The 17,850-nt window shown below is 43.0% G+C and overlaps 1 protein-coding gene across 1 annotated transcript; it reads left to right on the top strand.

Moving 5' to 3' along the window:
• The first annotated feature begins 5,123 nt into the window (after positions 1-5,123).
• Positions 5,124-12,742, top strand: BNIP3L (BCL2 interacting protein 3 like). The gene is made up of 5 exons (XM_019622612.2): positions 5,124-5,310; positions 6,106-6,178; positions 7,330-7,433; positions 8,274-8,423; positions 9,514-12,742. Exons 1-5 carry the CDS (start codon positions 5,144-5,146, stop codon positions 9,560-9,562), a joined length of 543 nt encoding a protein of 180 aa, XP_019478157.1. The 5' UTR covers positions 5,124-5,143; the 3' UTR covers positions 9,563-12,742.
• The last annotated feature ends 5,108 nt before the right edge of the window (positions 12,743-17,850 follow it).

Below are 17,850 nucleotides of genomic sequence, written 5' to 3'. Positions count from 1 at the left end.
GGGCGGGCTGAGGGGGGCAGGGATGGGAGCCGCGAGGAGCTCAGGGTGTCGGGGTCTGGGCCGACGTGCGGCCGGAGGGGCTGCGCTGAACGGGGCGAAGCCGAGGGGAGCGGAGAGGCTTTGTGCTGTGGTTGAACTGAGTTTATTCAGGAGCTAAGATGGGGACACGGCACGGCGGGGGGAGGAGCGCGGCTGTGGGAATGAGTTTATTCAGTGACTGAGTCGATACCGCTGACGTGAGCTGTTTTCCTCTATATCCGGCATCTGTGTCAGCTGCTCGCTGCATCCTTTTGTTCCCGGGATAACGCTCACCTGGAGCATCCCTGCCTGCGCTGCCCGTGGGCTCCGGTGCTCAGCTGGCGGCGCTTATCCCGTGTGCGAAACTGCGGCCTCGGTGTGAGTGCTGAGGATGGCCCGGGTGAAGAGCCGGATAAATGGTGTCAGTGATCAACCGTCCCCTCGGGGTTTATGATGGAGTCAAACCGACGATGAGATGCAGGGGTTGGCTGAGCTCTTGTCACTCGCTGAGAATTGCAATAAGGAATAAACGGCGGCTGTCTCGTAACGCTGCTGTTGTGTGATGGTGGTGTTACGCCTTGTGATAAGGAGTGCAGTTTGTGCCCACCTGTGCAAAACGGGTATTTCTTCCCAGTTATTCAGGGTTGCTAAATAACAGTTGTGATGGCTTAAATTTGCAGAGTGGAGACCTCAGTGTGGCCTACCAGTACTTGAAAAGAGCGGATAAACAGGAGGGAGAACGGCTGTTTGTGAGGGTGGGTGGTGATAGGACAAGGGGAATGGTTTTAAACTGAGACAGGGGAGGTTTAGGTCGGATATTAGGAGGAAGTTTTTCATGCAGAGGGTGGTGAGGCACTGGAACAGGTCGCCCAAGGAGGCTGTGGATGCCCCATCCCTGCAGGCATCCAAGGCCAGGCTGGATGTGGCTCAGGGCAGCCTGGGCTGCTGGTTGGGGACCTGCACACAGCAGGGGGTTGGGACTGGATGAGCGCTGTGGGCCTTTTCACTCTAGGATTCTATGATTCTATCTTGATGTGTTGATGCTTCATTTATAAATTGCCATCTCTGCTTCTGTACTTCAGTGTTTCCACGCTGTTTTCTGCTGGTACATTCAGTTACTCTGTGAAACACATTAATCAGCTGTAAGATGGGAACCACGAGGGATGAGCACTGTAAGCCCAGGCTGGATCTGCCCACGTAGATCTTGCTGCTGGGTCAGTGCATAAAGGCTTAGCAAAATCAGTGTGATTACTGGAGGTGGTGAGCACAAGGTATGAGAGGAAATGCTCAATAATCTGTGCTTGGTGAACAAAACGAGTGCAACCAAAGCACATGGCTTTAGTCCTGCTTTCAGATGTTCAGTGCTCCACAATGCTTTGGTGTTATAGGTGCATTTTCTGCCATTATATAAGCTTTTCAGTGTCCCTTTTCAGGCTAATGAGTTTAGACTTCTATTCATTTTGCTCTGTGTGTCATTTGTGCGTGTTTAAGGCCTTTCATTCAGAGATCTCCAAGCAGTTGAATCGAAGGGCAGAAGACCTGGGAATAAAACTGGTAACTGAATCTTAGCTTTGTTGGGTTCACCGAAAAGAAAACGAAAAAAGCTTACTGGGAATCCTAGATGCTTCTTCCATTTTAATTATTATAGGACTCTGTTACATATTGACAAGGCATCAGTCCCACCTCAGGCAGGAGCCCATCTAGCTCTGTCATGGAAAACTTGCTTAATAATTACTGCTGTGGGAGTCTGAACAGCTTGCTTTTCTTTTTTCTTTTTTTTTTTCCTTGATAATGTTGTACTTCTTTGTAAGAACTGCTGTTTCTTAGTTTATTCAGGTTGATCATGGCTCAGACTCGTGAGCTGTTTACTGCTTTTATTTCTGCATATGCACATACCTGAAAATACTCTGGATTTCTCTATTTAATGAAAGCTATGTGTGCAGGGTGGCTGCACGCCAGGTGCCAGCCTGTTGATGCTTCAGTTTTGCAACAGGATTTGGGAGGGCTTGCCTGTGAACCGACTTAATGCTTCTGCGTAAGTCCTTGTTAAAGCTGACCCTGGGCTGGTCGGCACACTGTGGGCTCCCCCTGACTGCGTGGGGTCCTGCTGGATTGGCTGCAGTGCAGTAGAAATGGGGAGCAAATACTCCACACTTCAATTATTTTAATTATTTCTACTTGGGCAAGAAAGTATGTCAGCCTGGCTCTTAGAGAAGAAAAGTAAGGAGGTGTAACTCCTTATGATAGTGCAATTTACATTAACCAGAGGCCTGGTATGAAATGGCTAACAGGTATTTCTGCTGGCTTTTCTCTTAAGAACACGATCTGAATGCTGTTTCCTACCAAACTTATGAAAAAAACTTTGTCACTTTTTCACAAATATTGAAATTCTTCAGAAAAACACTAAGCGTGCAACGTGGTTAATTTCTTCATAAATAGCTACAAAAATTTTGTATGTATTCATTCATAATGACATAATTTGCATTAGAGATGGCCAGAGTATACAGAATTTGGGAGAGAAATACCGTTTTTATAAACAGGCTCTGGATTTTTTTATTTTTTTCCCAAATTTTGTGATTTCGGAAGGGAGGAGGAAACAAACTGAGGAGGCTCCATCGATGGCTCGCGTGAGAGTGCCGAGGTCTGCCGTACCTCCAGCTGAACCCGATGGGAAATGCAGTAAATTGGGCACTCTGTGGGTGATCGACAGCCCGGGTTGCCCTGCAGTGTTTCCTGCTGCTGCTGCTCCGCAGGCAGAGGCTGCCGTCCCTGCGTGGCTCCGAGAGGCTGCAGGGTTTGCTGGCTGCAGTTCCCAGTGGGAGGATGTGGCGTGTTGTGGCTTGATGTCAGATTAGGCTTCCGTGAGTGTGTTTTGATTCATTAAAAGTGAGGTCAGACAGGGAACGTGCTGCTGGTCATGTAAACCACTGCTCGGCGCGCTGGGGCTCTGTGCTCACAGCTAATTTCGCTGCTCTGCCTGGCGTGGCTGCAGCACGTTTGAGATAAACAGCGAGTTTTGTCAGTCCAGACTGAACAGCAATAAAACCTCCGTGAAACCCAGTGCTGCGCAGGGCTGTCTGGAGGCTGATTGAAGCAGCCCAGTATCTCCTGGGGTTGGTTGGGCACGGTGTAATTGAGTGTAAGCTCTGTGCACGCCCAGATTCCTTGCTTGTGAACACGGCGTGGGGAAAACAGGCTGTAAACCGCCGGGACTCGGCAGAGCGTGATGTACAGCGGTGTGTTAGTAACTGATACCATGGATAAACTATTCCAGGTTGACAAAAACAAGCTGATAATCTGTGAACTTGGTCATATGCTCCTTCCTGTGTCACTGAGGAGTTCACAGAGCTGGAGCTTGGCTGTTAAAACCAATGGAGCCCTTAAAGGTGCATTTCATAAGACAAGAAGCCAGTGTTGAAGTTTTGAACCAATGCAGGTAATTCTAAGAAGTCATTTCAGCCGCTATGTTTGTATTTTTAGGCTTCATTTTCTCTTTCTTTTTGACTGTTTTTACCTCAGTGATAAACCATTCACCCTCGGGTAGTGTCAGTGGTGTTATAATATAGGTGTGAAATCATTGTCTCACTGATAATGGGGAATAATGTTGCACTGAAGGCGTGATACTTGTGAGAAACAGAGATCTTTGCTCTCCCTAATCAGGATCTCCTCACAGGAAAGCGCTATTTATGCTCCATGTGCTGTGCAGCATTAAACAGAAGCAGTATTTATGTTCAGGAACTGCTGTGACCTCTTTGGGAGGACACAGAAACTTTAGAGATGATGGAATTAATGCTGTGTGTTCTTGATGTTCTGATGATGTTTCAAGTAGTTCATTGTGTTTGCAGCTCAGTTTTTAATCAAGTATTTGAAACGGTGGCTGCATCAAATGCAAGACTACTTTATAAGGTTATTAATGCAGTTGAAGAGGCTTTAACAGCAGCAGTGTCTGAAGACCTTGCAGCTTTCCTAACAAAACTGACAAAATGGAACACCAGAAGGTTCTAACTGCAAGTGTTTTCTTACACAGAGCCTTGGAACATAGCTAAAGGACAGAATTCTATAGCATGGGTAAATGCAGTGCGAAATTCAGAAATTGAGGTGGTGACTGCAAGAGAAATCTGTCAGTTGTCAGCTGTGTCAGGCCAAGAGATCTTCTGTGGCCGTGTAGTCATAGACTCTTGGCTATATCTTAATGAGGAGGTTGGGGCTGCAGTCAGATAAGGAATGTATTTAAATATTTGCAACAGATTGAAGGGTGGAGATCTGTTTTACCTTTACCCCTCGGGACACTGAGTGGTGCAAATTGAAACACGGCTCTTGGGAACATGGTGGTAAACACTTTTTTTGTTTAGTTAACCTGCACATTAAATTGCAGCAGGAACACAAGAAGAAGTTCCATCTCAATCTCAGGAAGCATTTCTTTATTGAGGGGGTGGCTGAGCAGGGATTGCCCAGGAAGGTGTGAGATCTTACACAGATGTTCAGCAGCTGCCTGATGTGGTGCTGGCAGCAGCTCTGGGTGGCCCTGCGGGGCTGGCTGGGCTCGGACTTGATGGGCATCAACCCTCAGCTGTGTTGTGGGTCTGGGGCTGTATGGGATCTTTTTTATGGTGTGACTTCTGTGTAAGTAAATGTGAAGTCGGAGGCTGGTTTGGAAATGAGGACCTTTGGAAGTGGAAGGAAGAAGGATAGTATAAAATTGTAGGTTGGGGAATTGTATGGAAACGGGCTGAATAGAATTTCCTTTGAAAAAGGAACATGGGAGTAGAACAGGGAAAGGGGAGTGATCAGTGTAGTTGGGTGATACACAGGTAATGGAAACTTCAAACTGTAGGGAGAAATGTGATATGTGGGGAGGTGGGGGACAGTTGGTGTGCCCAGCTCCAGAGGTAGGAAGCAACATAACATTTCAGAGGTGGCTTTTTTATGCAAGGAAGAAACACATCGGCCTTGTCTTCAGTACGTGTTTATGAGCTTTTTCCCAGCACAGTGTGTGTTATCTGAATTCACCACGTTCAGGGCCCTTTTTCTGTGTGCAGTTGATAAACTTGACGTGGTTTTAGCTTCACTGCCTTTAATGAAATGATGTCTGGCTTGCCCAACAGGTTCCTGGGTGGAGTTGCAGATGAACGGCAATGGCAATAGCAATGACAATGGCAATGGGAAAAACGGAGGGCTGGAGCACGTCCCATCATCATCCTCCATCCACAATGGAGACATGGAGAAAATTCTTCTGGATGCCCAGCATGAATCGGGACAGAGCAGTTCAAGAGGCAGTTCCCACTGTGACAGGTAAGTGAACGCTTGCTGTCCTGCATTCTGTTGTTTGCAGGCTTTAATCCTGTAGTTGTTAATTGAAGGTGATGTTTTTTCTGCAGCTTAAGTGTGACATGCCCCAGCATTTGGAGCACTTGCTTTCTCTTGACTATCAAATAAATCATTTCACTGTTACAGTCACTGTTACAGAAAGCCATGGACTCTAGGAGCAGCCGTTGCATCTACACTACAGTTAAATTTTACATTGTCATAAACCATTTAGGATATGAAATATTATATATTCATCTGCTTATGTCTCCTATGGATGTTCTGAATGATGGCTGTCTGTTGAACTCTCTTGTCTACTGTACACATTAAGTAGCTGATCAGTAATAAAAGATATTTAAAATTAGTTAGGCCTGATTTAATTACAGACCGTAGTAGGCAATCTTTGAAGACACTTCATACAATATTTAAAACAGAACTCTTGCTTTAATAGAAAATCAACAAAGAGGTAAGAAACTGTTTATAAGGAACTAGCTTGTTTTCTTAACTGCCAGTAGTTTAGTATTTTCAGTCCAAATTCTGTGGAATGGCAGTCAGTCCTGCTGAGAGAGGTGGGATTATTTAAAAAAAAAAGGGGGTGGGGGGGAAAGCAAAGGTTTTTTGAAGACATTCTTATCCTGGTGATTGTGACTGTAGCCTGTCATTTGAATAGTGTGCAGAAGCACGTGTGGAAATGATTGAGCTGAGATGCTATTAATGCTAATTATTCTTCAGCTGACAATACAGTGTGACAAAAGTGACATAATGAAATCAATTTTTCTTTAGCCCTTCACCTCAAGAAGATGGACAGATAACATTTGATGTGGAAATGCACACAAGTAAAGACAGTAGTTCTCAGGTATTTAACATTTTAAATCAATTAACTGTGAGAAATATGTTAAAGTTGTAGGTGTTGTGCATATAAATCATGCATAGGTCGATCCTGGAGTACCTGAAGGGCAGAGCGAGTTTTCTGTCACCTCAGAAGGTCTTTAATACTACATATTTTACCCGTCAAAAGAAATCCATTAAACTACTGCTTTCCAGCAGGTTTTTCATTTTGGGACCCCGATGGATGGCTGTAAGAATCAACCAGCTCACAAGATAGTGAGCAGTCTGCATAGTGCAGAGTGAGAGGAGACTGATGCCGGAGTTAGTTTGCTAATGAAATGGAATTTGCTGTCTTCAGCAGCATAAGAAAGCAATTCTGGAAGAATGAAACCTTGCATTTAATTGTGTCTAAGATCTGGCCAAAGAGTAGCACTGGAGCCTGGAGCCCTGCAGAGAGCCAGAGCTCTCTGAATGAAGTTGCTGGCTAGGTCTGCCATCTCTATTTTGTTGAATTTGATTACTTTTAACATGGTTCCCACTTACCTTAAAAGTCATGTGTCTTATTCTTCTAAATTCTCTGGTCCTTTTTGCTAACTTTTTTTTTTTCTTATATCAAATAATGTAATGTTAACTCCTTGGGTGAAGGCAGCTGAGTGCTTGACTTTCCCTTCTGCACCTGAGGTGCACCCACGAGAGTCCCCTGCTTGCATGTAACAATAATTTTAAGTACCTCCTTTAAGACCTTCCATGTATTGTTTTTGAAGCATTTTTATTTTGCCTTTCTGTGCTTTATCTACATTCTGTATGCTTTAAATCAAATGTCATGAAATTGTTGGTTTTTTTTTTGTAAAAACTGTGTTTAGTTACAATTATCATTAAACAAACAACAAAAAAACCCAAACAAAAATACCCAAACAACAAGATCCATGTGCAAAAAACCCAACTTACTGTGATGTTGGGCTCCTAGATGTAATAACATAATTAGTGACATGCTGACGTCTGCAATGCCTTCTTTTAGAACGGTGAAATCTCTTTTAAATAGAGGGTAGCCTGAGAACACTTGCTTATTTATCAGGTGCTGCCATTTGGTGCTTATCAGTTTAGCCCTGTTGTTGCTCTCAACTGAATGCCATGAGCAGGAGCTAACTGGCTGTTACAGTTTGTCTCGTGTGTTTTCAGTCTGAAGAAGAAGCAGTAGAAGGAGAGAAAGAGTTGGAAGTGTTGAAGAAAAGTGCTGACTGGGTGTCAGACTGGTCGAGTAGGCCTGAAAACATTCCTCCCAAGTGAGTTAAACTTTGTAAAATGAATTTTACAGAACTGTGTGGGTTGGAAGGGACCTCTGGAGATCATCTAGTGCAACCTCCCTGCTAAAGCAGGTTCCCTAGAGTTCCTCTGTATGGAGGAGGGAAGAACCGTGAGACTCACTCAGAAGCACTTATTCTGTCTGCAAATGAGACCATCTCTGGAAAAAAGAGTTTTCTTTAGGGAGGCTACAAAAAGTTGGGGCAGTGAAGTTTGCAAATCATAATAACATCAGAATTGCCTTTTGCTGAAAGTAACCTGAATCTGTGGCAAGTTGATTACAAGGTTTCTTTGCAGAATTACTGGGAGACTTGGTTGCTTGGAGCTGGTATTAATGGGATTTCGTTCTGGGTTATTGAATGGAAGAGCTTTGAGCAAGTCTCACAAATTCTCTGTACCTTTTTTCTTTCTGTGTAAAATATATAATGTTCATCCGCTGGAGGTAAACATTGAGAACCTTGGATGCAAAGCATTTTTATTAAAGTAGAGGATGCTGTCTGTATCTGGCAGACTTCTGTATCTCTTTGGAACAAAAAATGAGGCTCTTGCTAACAAATCCCATCCATCTCTCTGACTTCCCTCTCTTCACTACTGCTCCCTTTGTCTCTATACTGTCTATGTAAGTGGTCTCTTCACAATACCTCCTATTTTTCTCTTTGGTCCCCTACTCTGTAAGGGATCTCTTGCTTTGATCTGCAGCTCTTTGTACTTTAAAAAAAAAAAAAAAAGTTTCTGCAGAGGTCTGTGCACATGTGTGCAATAAAAAAAGGCAACAAGAAGAAAGTGTTGAATTTTTTTCTCTCCTCCCCCTTTTCTTTCAGGGAATTTCATTTCAGACATCCTAAACGTTCAGTGTCTTTAAGTATGAGGAAAAGTGGAGCAATGAAGAAAGGTGGCATTTTCTCTGCAGAATTTCTTAAGGTTTTCATTCCATCTCTGTTCATATCTCATGTTTTGGCTTTGGGACTAGGGTAAGTATTAACCTCATTCTCACTTCAACTTTTTGCATCTGGCTTTGATTTTCTGCTTTACTTGAATGTTGGGTGCTTGCTGAAAAGGGCTTTGTCTGGAGTAACTCGAGTGTTGTTGCACCTTGCTCAAGAGAATTGCCCTTTTGCTTTTGTTTTTAAATGCAGGAAAACGTTGCAGCAATGATAGTCAAGTTTCTTATACTGAAAATGCATGGATTATCATGAATTTGCAGATAACCTTTGCAATTACAACATGTACCATTTGGTTATCCATGCGTTCTCAAATACTTGAGGTTGTGTAGGGAAAGTAAGAGCAGGTGGAAAGCTGCTGCAATGTTTATTAACCATCACAAAACCACAGTGTACAAATACTGGCTGCTGAAGATCTCTGTATGGTGCATTTTCTGTCTAATGCTGTAGTTCTCTGATATTAGCAAATATAAAGGTTTGAATGCTTGATGCATGAAATTCTGGATGTGTCCTGTGAGATCAGCTGCTGATTTGCTCAGCAGTGTTTTCCATGCCTGCGAAATCTGAATTTCTGAGCTTAAGTTCTAACACGTTTATCCATCTTATATTCTTTTGTGAAGGAGGGAAAGGCGTGCATTGAGTAAATTAGGAGGATAGAATCTATGAGAGTATACTGTAAGATAGTTGTACTAGTGCTTAAGTGTGAAATGTTGAATGCATGAGTTGTGAAATGTGCCTGAATCTGAATGTCAGAGGCCCACGTTTCTGTAGGTCTCAGTGCTTATTGTTATAGCAATACTTTGTTTTGCTATAATATCATCAGGGAGTGTTGCTGAGCTCTTCAAGAGCCCCTCAGACAGGTGGCCTACAAAGTGCATCAGAGCTCCTGGGCTGGGTGTTTCAGATGAGCTTGGAACTGTAAGCAGCCCGCTTTTACTGAACACTGGTAACATCAGTCCTGGGCTCACCTGACAGTGTCACTCGTAAGTCATTTTAGAAATGAAGTCCTTGGATGAACCTCAAGCTTGAAAGACAACTCGGAATAGCAGAGTGCATGAGAACTGTGCGAGGCAGGGGGTATTCCTGTGAGCTGTGATGTGCTGTATACTTTCTGTTTCAGCATCTACATCGGAAAACGACTGACCACACCTTCAGCCAGCACTTACTGAAAGACGGGGGGCAGAACCTGGAAACCCACGTGACCTGTGAAGGTGTTTCTGTCTCGTTTAGTACATTTGACTTGAGACCGTTCTAAGCATGACCCTGACTTCACCCTTTCTTTACATATCCAGGTTTTTGCTAATTCTGGAATTCAGTATTGTGTTGGAACTCTGTTGAGGTGTTTTGCTATCCACATTCTTTTCCTCTCTCCTCCCATTCCCTTGCCTCTTGGCCTGCAAGACACGTCAGAGTTGCTGAACAGAGTTTACAACTGTCTATATGTTGCAAGGGCTTCTCTCAATGCAAAATGCCACCAGCAAGTTTTAATTTTATCAGTGATGCTGTTGCCTCCTTAGTGCAACCTGACTTAAATTGCAGTTGTGCATGGTATAAATGTTGACTGTGTTATAGTGATAAAATTAAGTATCTTCTGAAGAAAATTATTGATTGGAGTGAAATTGAATTCTGCTTTTGAAAAACAAACCGGTTGTGAAATAAACTCAGAAATTCCTGGCAATAAAACATGGTTTAAATCAGCTCACAGGGGAATTTCCTATATGCTCCCCCTTACGTTGGCTATCACCATTTGATTTGCAGGAGGCAAAGACTGCATAAGTTTTAAAGTAGAATACCTAAATCCATCAGCATATTTTAATATTAGATAATTGTTGTAATTTTGTCTTTTCTATGAAGTCAGCTCCTTATTCCTTGTAGGAAATCTGTCTGATGCCTAGAAGTGATTAGAAAAAATGCATTGTTTGCATGTGAAGAAGCTTTTTCTTTTCCTTACTTGTTTTCTTGAGGGAGAATTTTAAATGTGAACTCTTCCTATGAAATGTAGTTTTAAATTAAGGAAAAACCCAGCAGCTGTAGGTGTAGTGAGACTCTGTGTAAGAGGATATGATTCCGTTTGTCGTGGACCCATTTTACAATTACGATAACGGGGCAGTTTCAGAAGATGAAGTGGTTGACCAGTCTTCAAGGGGGACAATCTTGCAGGTGTGTAAAGATTCAGAGGTTGTAAGGCTCTGAAATGTCTTTTGCAAATGAGTTTTCAATATTCCTCTCTCACTGTTTACTGTACAATCTCCTTCGGGGGCACACGGAACCTGAACGTCGCTTGTGATGTCTCATGTTAGGTAGACTCCTTGCTCATGGTGTTGAACTTTTACCTTAGGGAACATTAAGCCTTGTCCTCCTTCAGTGACACTTCTTTTCAAAATGTGAAGCTTTAGTACCAAATTGTTACAAAGCATTGGGACGTCTGTGTCCTTGAATAGATTTTATTGGATTTCAGAACATGTAGCATGACTCTGAAGGATAGAATACTCTTTTATATATATATATATGAATATATAAAAAATATGGCATAGACTTTAATACTAAGTATTTAGGGAACAATGCTAATTTTAAGGCTAGCAAAAATCTCATTTAAATAAAAACTTTAGTAGTCTGACTTGTAGAAAACATTAAGAAAATACAGTCAGCTGGTTTGGAGAGAACAGCCACCTGGATTGTTTGCTTGCATCAGATTTTCTGAAGTTGAATATTTGATTCAGCAGTGATCACTTGGACCAGCTTACATAGCAGCTAAATCCCAACTGAGGTTTGGTTTGAGAGGGCGTAGTTAGCTCCCAGGAAGAGGCACAGCTGAGCATAAATCCACTGCTAACCTGCATTCATTTGTATCCTCTACTTCTGAATGCTGCTGGAGAATGCTTTCGGGGTAAAAGCAGTCCAGCCATTCTGTTGAAGACATCTGCTGCTGCTTGTAGCTGGGAGTGCTGCTGGCACCCGAGTTGCTACAACTGCATCTTTGTTTCAAGTGTGGATGTTGGGTTTCACCCAGAGGTGGGGGAGGTAAGGAGGAAGTGGTGAGGGTGGTTTAGGTGCTACCCAGTGCAGAGCTTTGTAGTCCTGGAAAGGGGATGGGGAAAGGCTGATACACTTTCAGTTCTAATTGTAGCACCTTGTTTTGTATCAAAATTGGAATAGTGGAAAAAGTAGATTTTTTCTGAGTAGGGAATACTTTCCTTTGACAAAATAAAATTACCCCTTTCTAAATTAGAAGATGTTTCTTAGAATATCTGATAAGTAACACTGCAAGCTTGTGGCTGGAGTATCAACATTTAGTTTATAATATTTGAAGGAGCCATGAAATAAAAAATGGTAATGATTACAGCTGAGGGATGAGTCCATGATCACTGTACCATGATACGATGCATATTTATTGATGCCCTACTATAAACTTGGAATGAAAGTCTACAACTTCTAGTTTTACAAGGAACAGAAACAGACTATTTCATTTGAAAAGGGGTTTCAGCTGTTGATAGTTGAGGTTTTGTTAAGGTAGATGTTTAAAAAGCTTTATACCTGTTTACAGTTTTGGAAAAAAAAAAAACAGGCTTCATTTTTCTTACATGCATTGAAAACTGGCCTACAATATTTGTAAATACGATCAACTAAAGATTGCATAAACTCACACATTGAAAATGCAGCAGGTAATGTAACTGCAGTCAGAACACATTTACTGTTTTAAAAAGTGAAAGCTGAAGATCATAAGAAACTCAAAATTTTTTAATTGACATTTATTGAAATATTGGAGTGAACTGAGCCAAAGTGATTATGCATTCCTCATAAATTAGTTAGCACTTTGTAACATTCTATACAGTTTACAGTACATGTATAAGTTGTAGCTTATAAACATTTTGTGCCATTAAAGCTCTCACAAAACCCCTTGTCTGACATTACTTCATGCTGCGCCTTTTTCTTTGCTTTCTCCTCTTTTAAAAGCAGGACTGCTTTGCATCATGTTGTATGGGACTTGCACTCCGTGTTCCTTGTGTAACGCATGGGTTATGTGAATGTGGAAGCTGCTATTTATAGACTGGAATAATTCTTAAAGGTGGCTTGGGTTGGTTTATTTGAGTGTCTCAATACCATCAGCTTCTTTTTCTGAAGCACTTAATAAAAATACTTCTGTTGGCAGCGTATACCTGTGCTCTCCCTCCAGCACTGTGTCAAAGGGAGGATCTAAAGCAAAATAACATAGCAGCATATGAGATGTAAAGTAGAATTGATAAGGTTTTGTACTGTTAGTCAACTCTGCTCTGTTTGTTCCTTTCCTGTTTTCCAATTCTGTTAAATTTGTGGATTAAAGAATAAGGGACGTAATCCCTCGTTGTTAATCTGCCTCCATGTTCTTGGTTCAAGCACCGTTTACTTCTGGGAGCATCACATTGGAGGAATTCAGCTGGTAGTTAGAAATGTGATTCCGACGCTCTTACTGCCTGTTTTATTTACCTGGAGGTTTCTTCCGTGGTTTTAATGTTAAAAAAAAATCCAGAATTATTGGAAGACGATTTTTTTCCCCCAGGGGAGCTACATGTATAGCATTATAAATCCTACTAGATTTCATGAGCTCCTGGTGCAGCTTGTGCTGGAGGTTTTGAATGACCAATTCTTTGAAGCAATTCTACAGAACAGGTTTGTGGTGTTTGCGTTTTTGCAGCAGTTACTGGAGGACAAACATGTGTCACACACTCGATTGAGTCTAATGAGGCGTTCTGCAGGAGAAGGAGTGCAGGAGGGACTGCACAGAGCAGCAGTGCCTCTGCACAACCATTGGGTTTTCTGTTACAAATCACATTGCAGTGGAATGTTGCTGGACTGAACTTTACTATTTCATTCAAGCTTCTTTCCGTTCTGCTGCAAGAATACTCAAGTAAGACCCGAAGAGAAGGGACTTGCATATTTCATTTAGAGCAACGTGCTGATATTGCTTATCTGTGCAGCTGATAAGCTGGGCAAGTTAGCACTGTAGTGTCTTCGTTCTCCCTGTTATCAGTACCAAGTGTTTTATGTTACATTCAGGGGGAGATACCTGCTATCCTGACTTACTATAATGCACCTGGAGGTTTTTCCAAGTTATCTGTTCACACAACGTGGGATATTGACTCCTACTTACCCTGTTTTTGTTATTAGCTGTATGCAGATGAAAATATTACAATTAACTTTGAATTCTGTGCTTTATGAAAAGTTCCCCTATATTAAAAGGTTCTTTATATACTGATGTGTGTGAGCATACGTGTGAAAATTCTGTCTAAAAGTGAAATCCTGGCTCCGTGCGAGTGTTTGGATACCAGGGCTCCTCTGTGTTTTGGACTTTTGAACTGCTGTGTACCTCTGTCCTCACTTGAAAAGCAGTCTGTAGTACCTTAAACACTTCTGGAAGAATCTCATGCTCCATCCACCAAATGTGCATGTGAAAAAGGAACAGCTGTGTTACTTTCTGTCTCCCTCAGTCGCTCTGTGTGCCCTGCACTGGATCTCAGCTCGGCTCAGCCCAGCTGCCTGCGGCTCTCGGTGTGATCTGCTGGCGTTGGGGGGAGCGAGGGGTGGGTTTCCATTAAGGAAAGTAAACATGACTTGACTTCTTGAGCTGCTGCCAGAAGATTGAGTTTGGAAAGTAGCATTTTCTATTTCAGGCCATTCCCTAACACCTTTATGATAAGATTGTGGAGTTACAGAGATTACAGAGAGACTTTTTTTTTTGCATTAGTACCATTTGTTTAACTTGCAGTTTGGTGTCTAGGGAGAAATTAATGAACCTTAAGGGCAGAAAATTCCACGAGTGCTTATTCTTTTGTATATAGTGAAGGGCAAGGATAGTGTGAGTCCTACAACAGCTTAAGTTCTCTTAAAGCTGGGGTGAGTAAGAAGGGCATGTAACCTCACAAAGATTTCAGCGCGTGGAGTGCTGGTTGCAGCCTTGAGATGACTGTGGATGTACTCCAATTAACTTCATTTGGGATTGGTGGCTCAGTTTATTGCATTTCCATTTGGAAATGCCATCCTTTGTTTTATCTCTCTCATATTTCTGTGAAAAAATGTAGAATTTGTATGGTTAAATGCTGACAATTGCAAGCTTGTAGAAATCTTTAAATGCTTGTTTATTTGTTCCTCCCCCATCACTGAGAAGATGTATTCTGCCTTCAAAAATGTCTCACGAACGTTTGACCAAGCAGAATCCAAAAGGTGCATCGTTCCTCCAGGTGCTTTTGTGAACAGGAGCAAACAATCAGGTTGTCTTTCAGCTCGTGTGAAGTTTTTTGGGCCATTCTGACAGATGCTCAGCTAGGACAGCATGCCTGTTCCTGCAGCTTACTATTTATTGAGAACTTCTGGTTTTGCTTTTCCATTGTTGACCTGTGAAACCCTTTGTGCATTGCTTGGGTGCCTTCTGTTCCAATCTTCCTCTTACTTATGGTCTGCCCGGTCTTGTTTGTTGGTGACTCCTTTTTCCTTTATTTGCTTGTGTTCTCGTGCTGCTGCTCATTGCTCCTCAAGTAACAGAAGCTCACACTCTGAGTTCCCACCAATTCCATGAAGAATTTGAATTATTGAGACAAAACACTGCTTTGTTTTGCCTGCTTTCTGATCCCTTGAGACCCACAGTTTATTCAGGTGGGTATTTGTAGATATCCCATGGTTTTACATTTGGACTCATAAATTTTTGGTTTCTCTGTTCTCTACTGTTGTCCAGAAGGGTTTGTTCAGGAATCGCTTGTTTTGCTGTCACCTCAAATGAAATAGGTTATAAAGAAAGCAGTCTGTTATGGTCAGAGGTAAGAGGGTTTAATAAGTAATCTAAATTGGTTTCATCTCAGAAATCTTCTGGACTTTTCTGCCAGAGAAGTCCTCCTGAAGGCCTGGAAAATGCTGCATGGCCTCTGTGGACTTAGAGTGAAATCGTTTAGTGCTGCTGAGTTACCTGGGTCTGTGTGTCTGGAGTACAACCTCCAGCCTCCCTTTGAATTTCACAGCACACCCGTGGTTATTTCCCTCTCTCATGAGTAGGCACTACTGGTTCCAGCAGACTATACAGGCTGTACTTGGATGTACCAACTGCCTTATTGCTTTAGGATGAGACTTAATAGACAATTGCAGCTTCTTCCTGAGCACTGTTTGAAGAGTAGATGAGGTCCCTGGGATTCTGGTTCCTACTGATGTTTTAATGGCTTGCTTCATCCCACGACTTCGTGTGCCCATTTCCTATTTCTCCTACCAGAACACACCTACAGTGAAGCATCTCTGTGCTGGAAACACTGCATGCACTTCCAAGCCTTGGTTTGCAGCTCTGCCTCTTCCACTGTTGGGCTTTGCTTCTGTGTGCTGAGTGTGATCAGCTCCTGAGTGGCCAAATCAACCGATTACAGCACAATTCACTGCCTGCTCATGGGGTTGCAGCCTCGATTGGGCTGGCTCTGGCTGCACGTGAGTTGGACAGAAACACCAAGGCAATGCAGTGTGATACCAATGAGTTAAAATCATCAGCGACTTGGAAGAGGAGGCGTCCTTCACTGACACTGCTGCTCAAAACCATAAATCTCCAGGACAAAAGTAAGTTCATATCTGAATCGCTGCCAAAAGCCTAATGCTCGGAAATGGATTTTTGCAGTGTGTGGCTGTTCTGCCTCTGCTGTGTTTTCTGTGTGTGGTGTGTGTGCATACAGGAGTGGGAAATGGGAAGGAGGAGGTGTGGCCAGATAAGCATCGGCGCAAAGTGGGGTCCATTGGCAGAGCTGAGCTTTTTCCTATAGGCTTCCCGGCGAGGTGAGAGCTGAGGGCTGCGTGAGCTGCCTCCCCGATTGGCCGGCAGCACGGTGGCATGATAAGTGATGTCACCATGATAAGTGATGTCACCGGCGGGACGTTCACAAGTAGCGTTTGGCACTTCTCAGCCTGGGCTGGGGCAGAAATGTGCGTTATGCAGAAAGTGCCAACTTCCATTTCCTGCTGCTAAAGCAAGAGCCGGTTATAAATCATTTCCGTTCCACTTAGGAGCAAAGCTAATGCAAATTAGTGGAGGGGAGAATTAGGTTTTCATATTTCTGCACAAGAATTATGCAGTAAGCAGAGCTGCCAGAAGCGCTTATGCGGATGGATGGTGAGCAGGGCTCAGACAAACAGCACTGCTGGCAGCATCGTGTGAGCCGTGAGCCTTTACAGATGAATGATTGACACACGAAAAAAGAGGGGTGGAGCTCAACAGAAGAAATTGTCCTCCAGTCCATGGCTGCACCCTCTTATCGGGTTTCGTGACTCCAAAACAAACCAAGAAGGGCTCTTTTTTGCCCAAAGCACTCGCTGTTCCTGTTGGGCACTCGTAGCTGAGCGTGCAGATGTGTACAATGAACACAGCCACAGAAAGCCAATCAGCACCACTTGTACAGCGTCACTGCTTACAGCTCGTTCTCACCAGTCTGCTAACTCACCCTGTTTGGTGATTTTGACCAGATTTTGTGTGGTTTGCTTGGAATTTGTTCCCCAAGTGCTAAGGGTTGCTGTTTTTTTTATTTTGACTGGGCTTAGAAATGTGACTTGTTTTGTTTTGTTTTGTTTTCCAGGATGAGAACTTAAAGGGACAGCTGCCTTCGTGCCACTGACTTCATAATGACTGTAGGAAAGTCTTTGTGACTTGATCCTCATCTGTGAAATGGAAATGTTAATCTGCTGTAGAAAAGTGTTAATGACTTCATTTAAAAGCGAAGGATTTCTATAATCCTTCTGTGTGAAGATCTCAGCCAGCAATGATATTCTTTCCAGATTCTTAACCAGTGTAAATGAGTGCAGTGTCAGTAAATGCTCTGCTGATCTGTGCTCTCTAACCTGTTCCCATTTGATTAGTTTTGGAAATAGATGACATGGTGTCTGTGTCTTTGCTCATAAGGACAGATTTGACGACATATTGATGACTAAATTTATATCTCTGTAGGAAAATATTCCAGTGAGACTCAAATCTGTGTGGAACTCAAGTGATTTTTGGTGAGTTGTTTCTGCTGTCCGTATGGAGCAGTGCTGTTTAATTTCAAGCTGGCTCACGTGTTAGCATGCACAGTAAATAAGGGCACTCCTGGTCTCTTTCTGACAGTGTACAGTACTGTGCTGTTCGTTTTGATCCCTGTGTGGTTGGTGTCACGTGTGCTCTACCATAAGGTTCAGGTCTCTGAAACTGAAAATCTGTTGCTTTTGTTTCTGCGGTTACTAAATAAATGTGAACCCTTGCTGGAGAGCAGTGGGGCTCTGTTCAGTGTCTGTGGGCATCGGAGAGTTGAGGTGAGCCACGCGGGGGAATTGGGGCCAACCCATGCAGCACAACTCAAGCCGAGTCACATTTGTGCATTAGAATGCTGGTGATGTGAAGTGGGGTGACTGATGCTGTCAGGCTAAGATCCTTTCTGTTTCAGTGCATGCACAGAGCCTGTTGTATGCTTTTTTCCTACCATTCTCATCA

This window comes from Meleagris gallopavo, chromosome 24, assembly GCF_000146605.3.
Source record: "Meleagris gallopavo isolate NT-WF06-2002-E0010 breed Aviagen turkey brand Nicholas breeding stock chromosome 24, Turkey_5.1, whole genome shotgun sequence".
Taxonomy (NCBI): domain Eukaryota; kingdom Metazoa; phylum Chordata; class Aves; order Galliformes; family Phasianidae; genus Meleagris; species Meleagris gallopavo.
The sequence above is the reverse complement of the archived record's forward strand: the minus strand, read 5'-3'. Positions and strand labels throughout refer to the sequence as shown.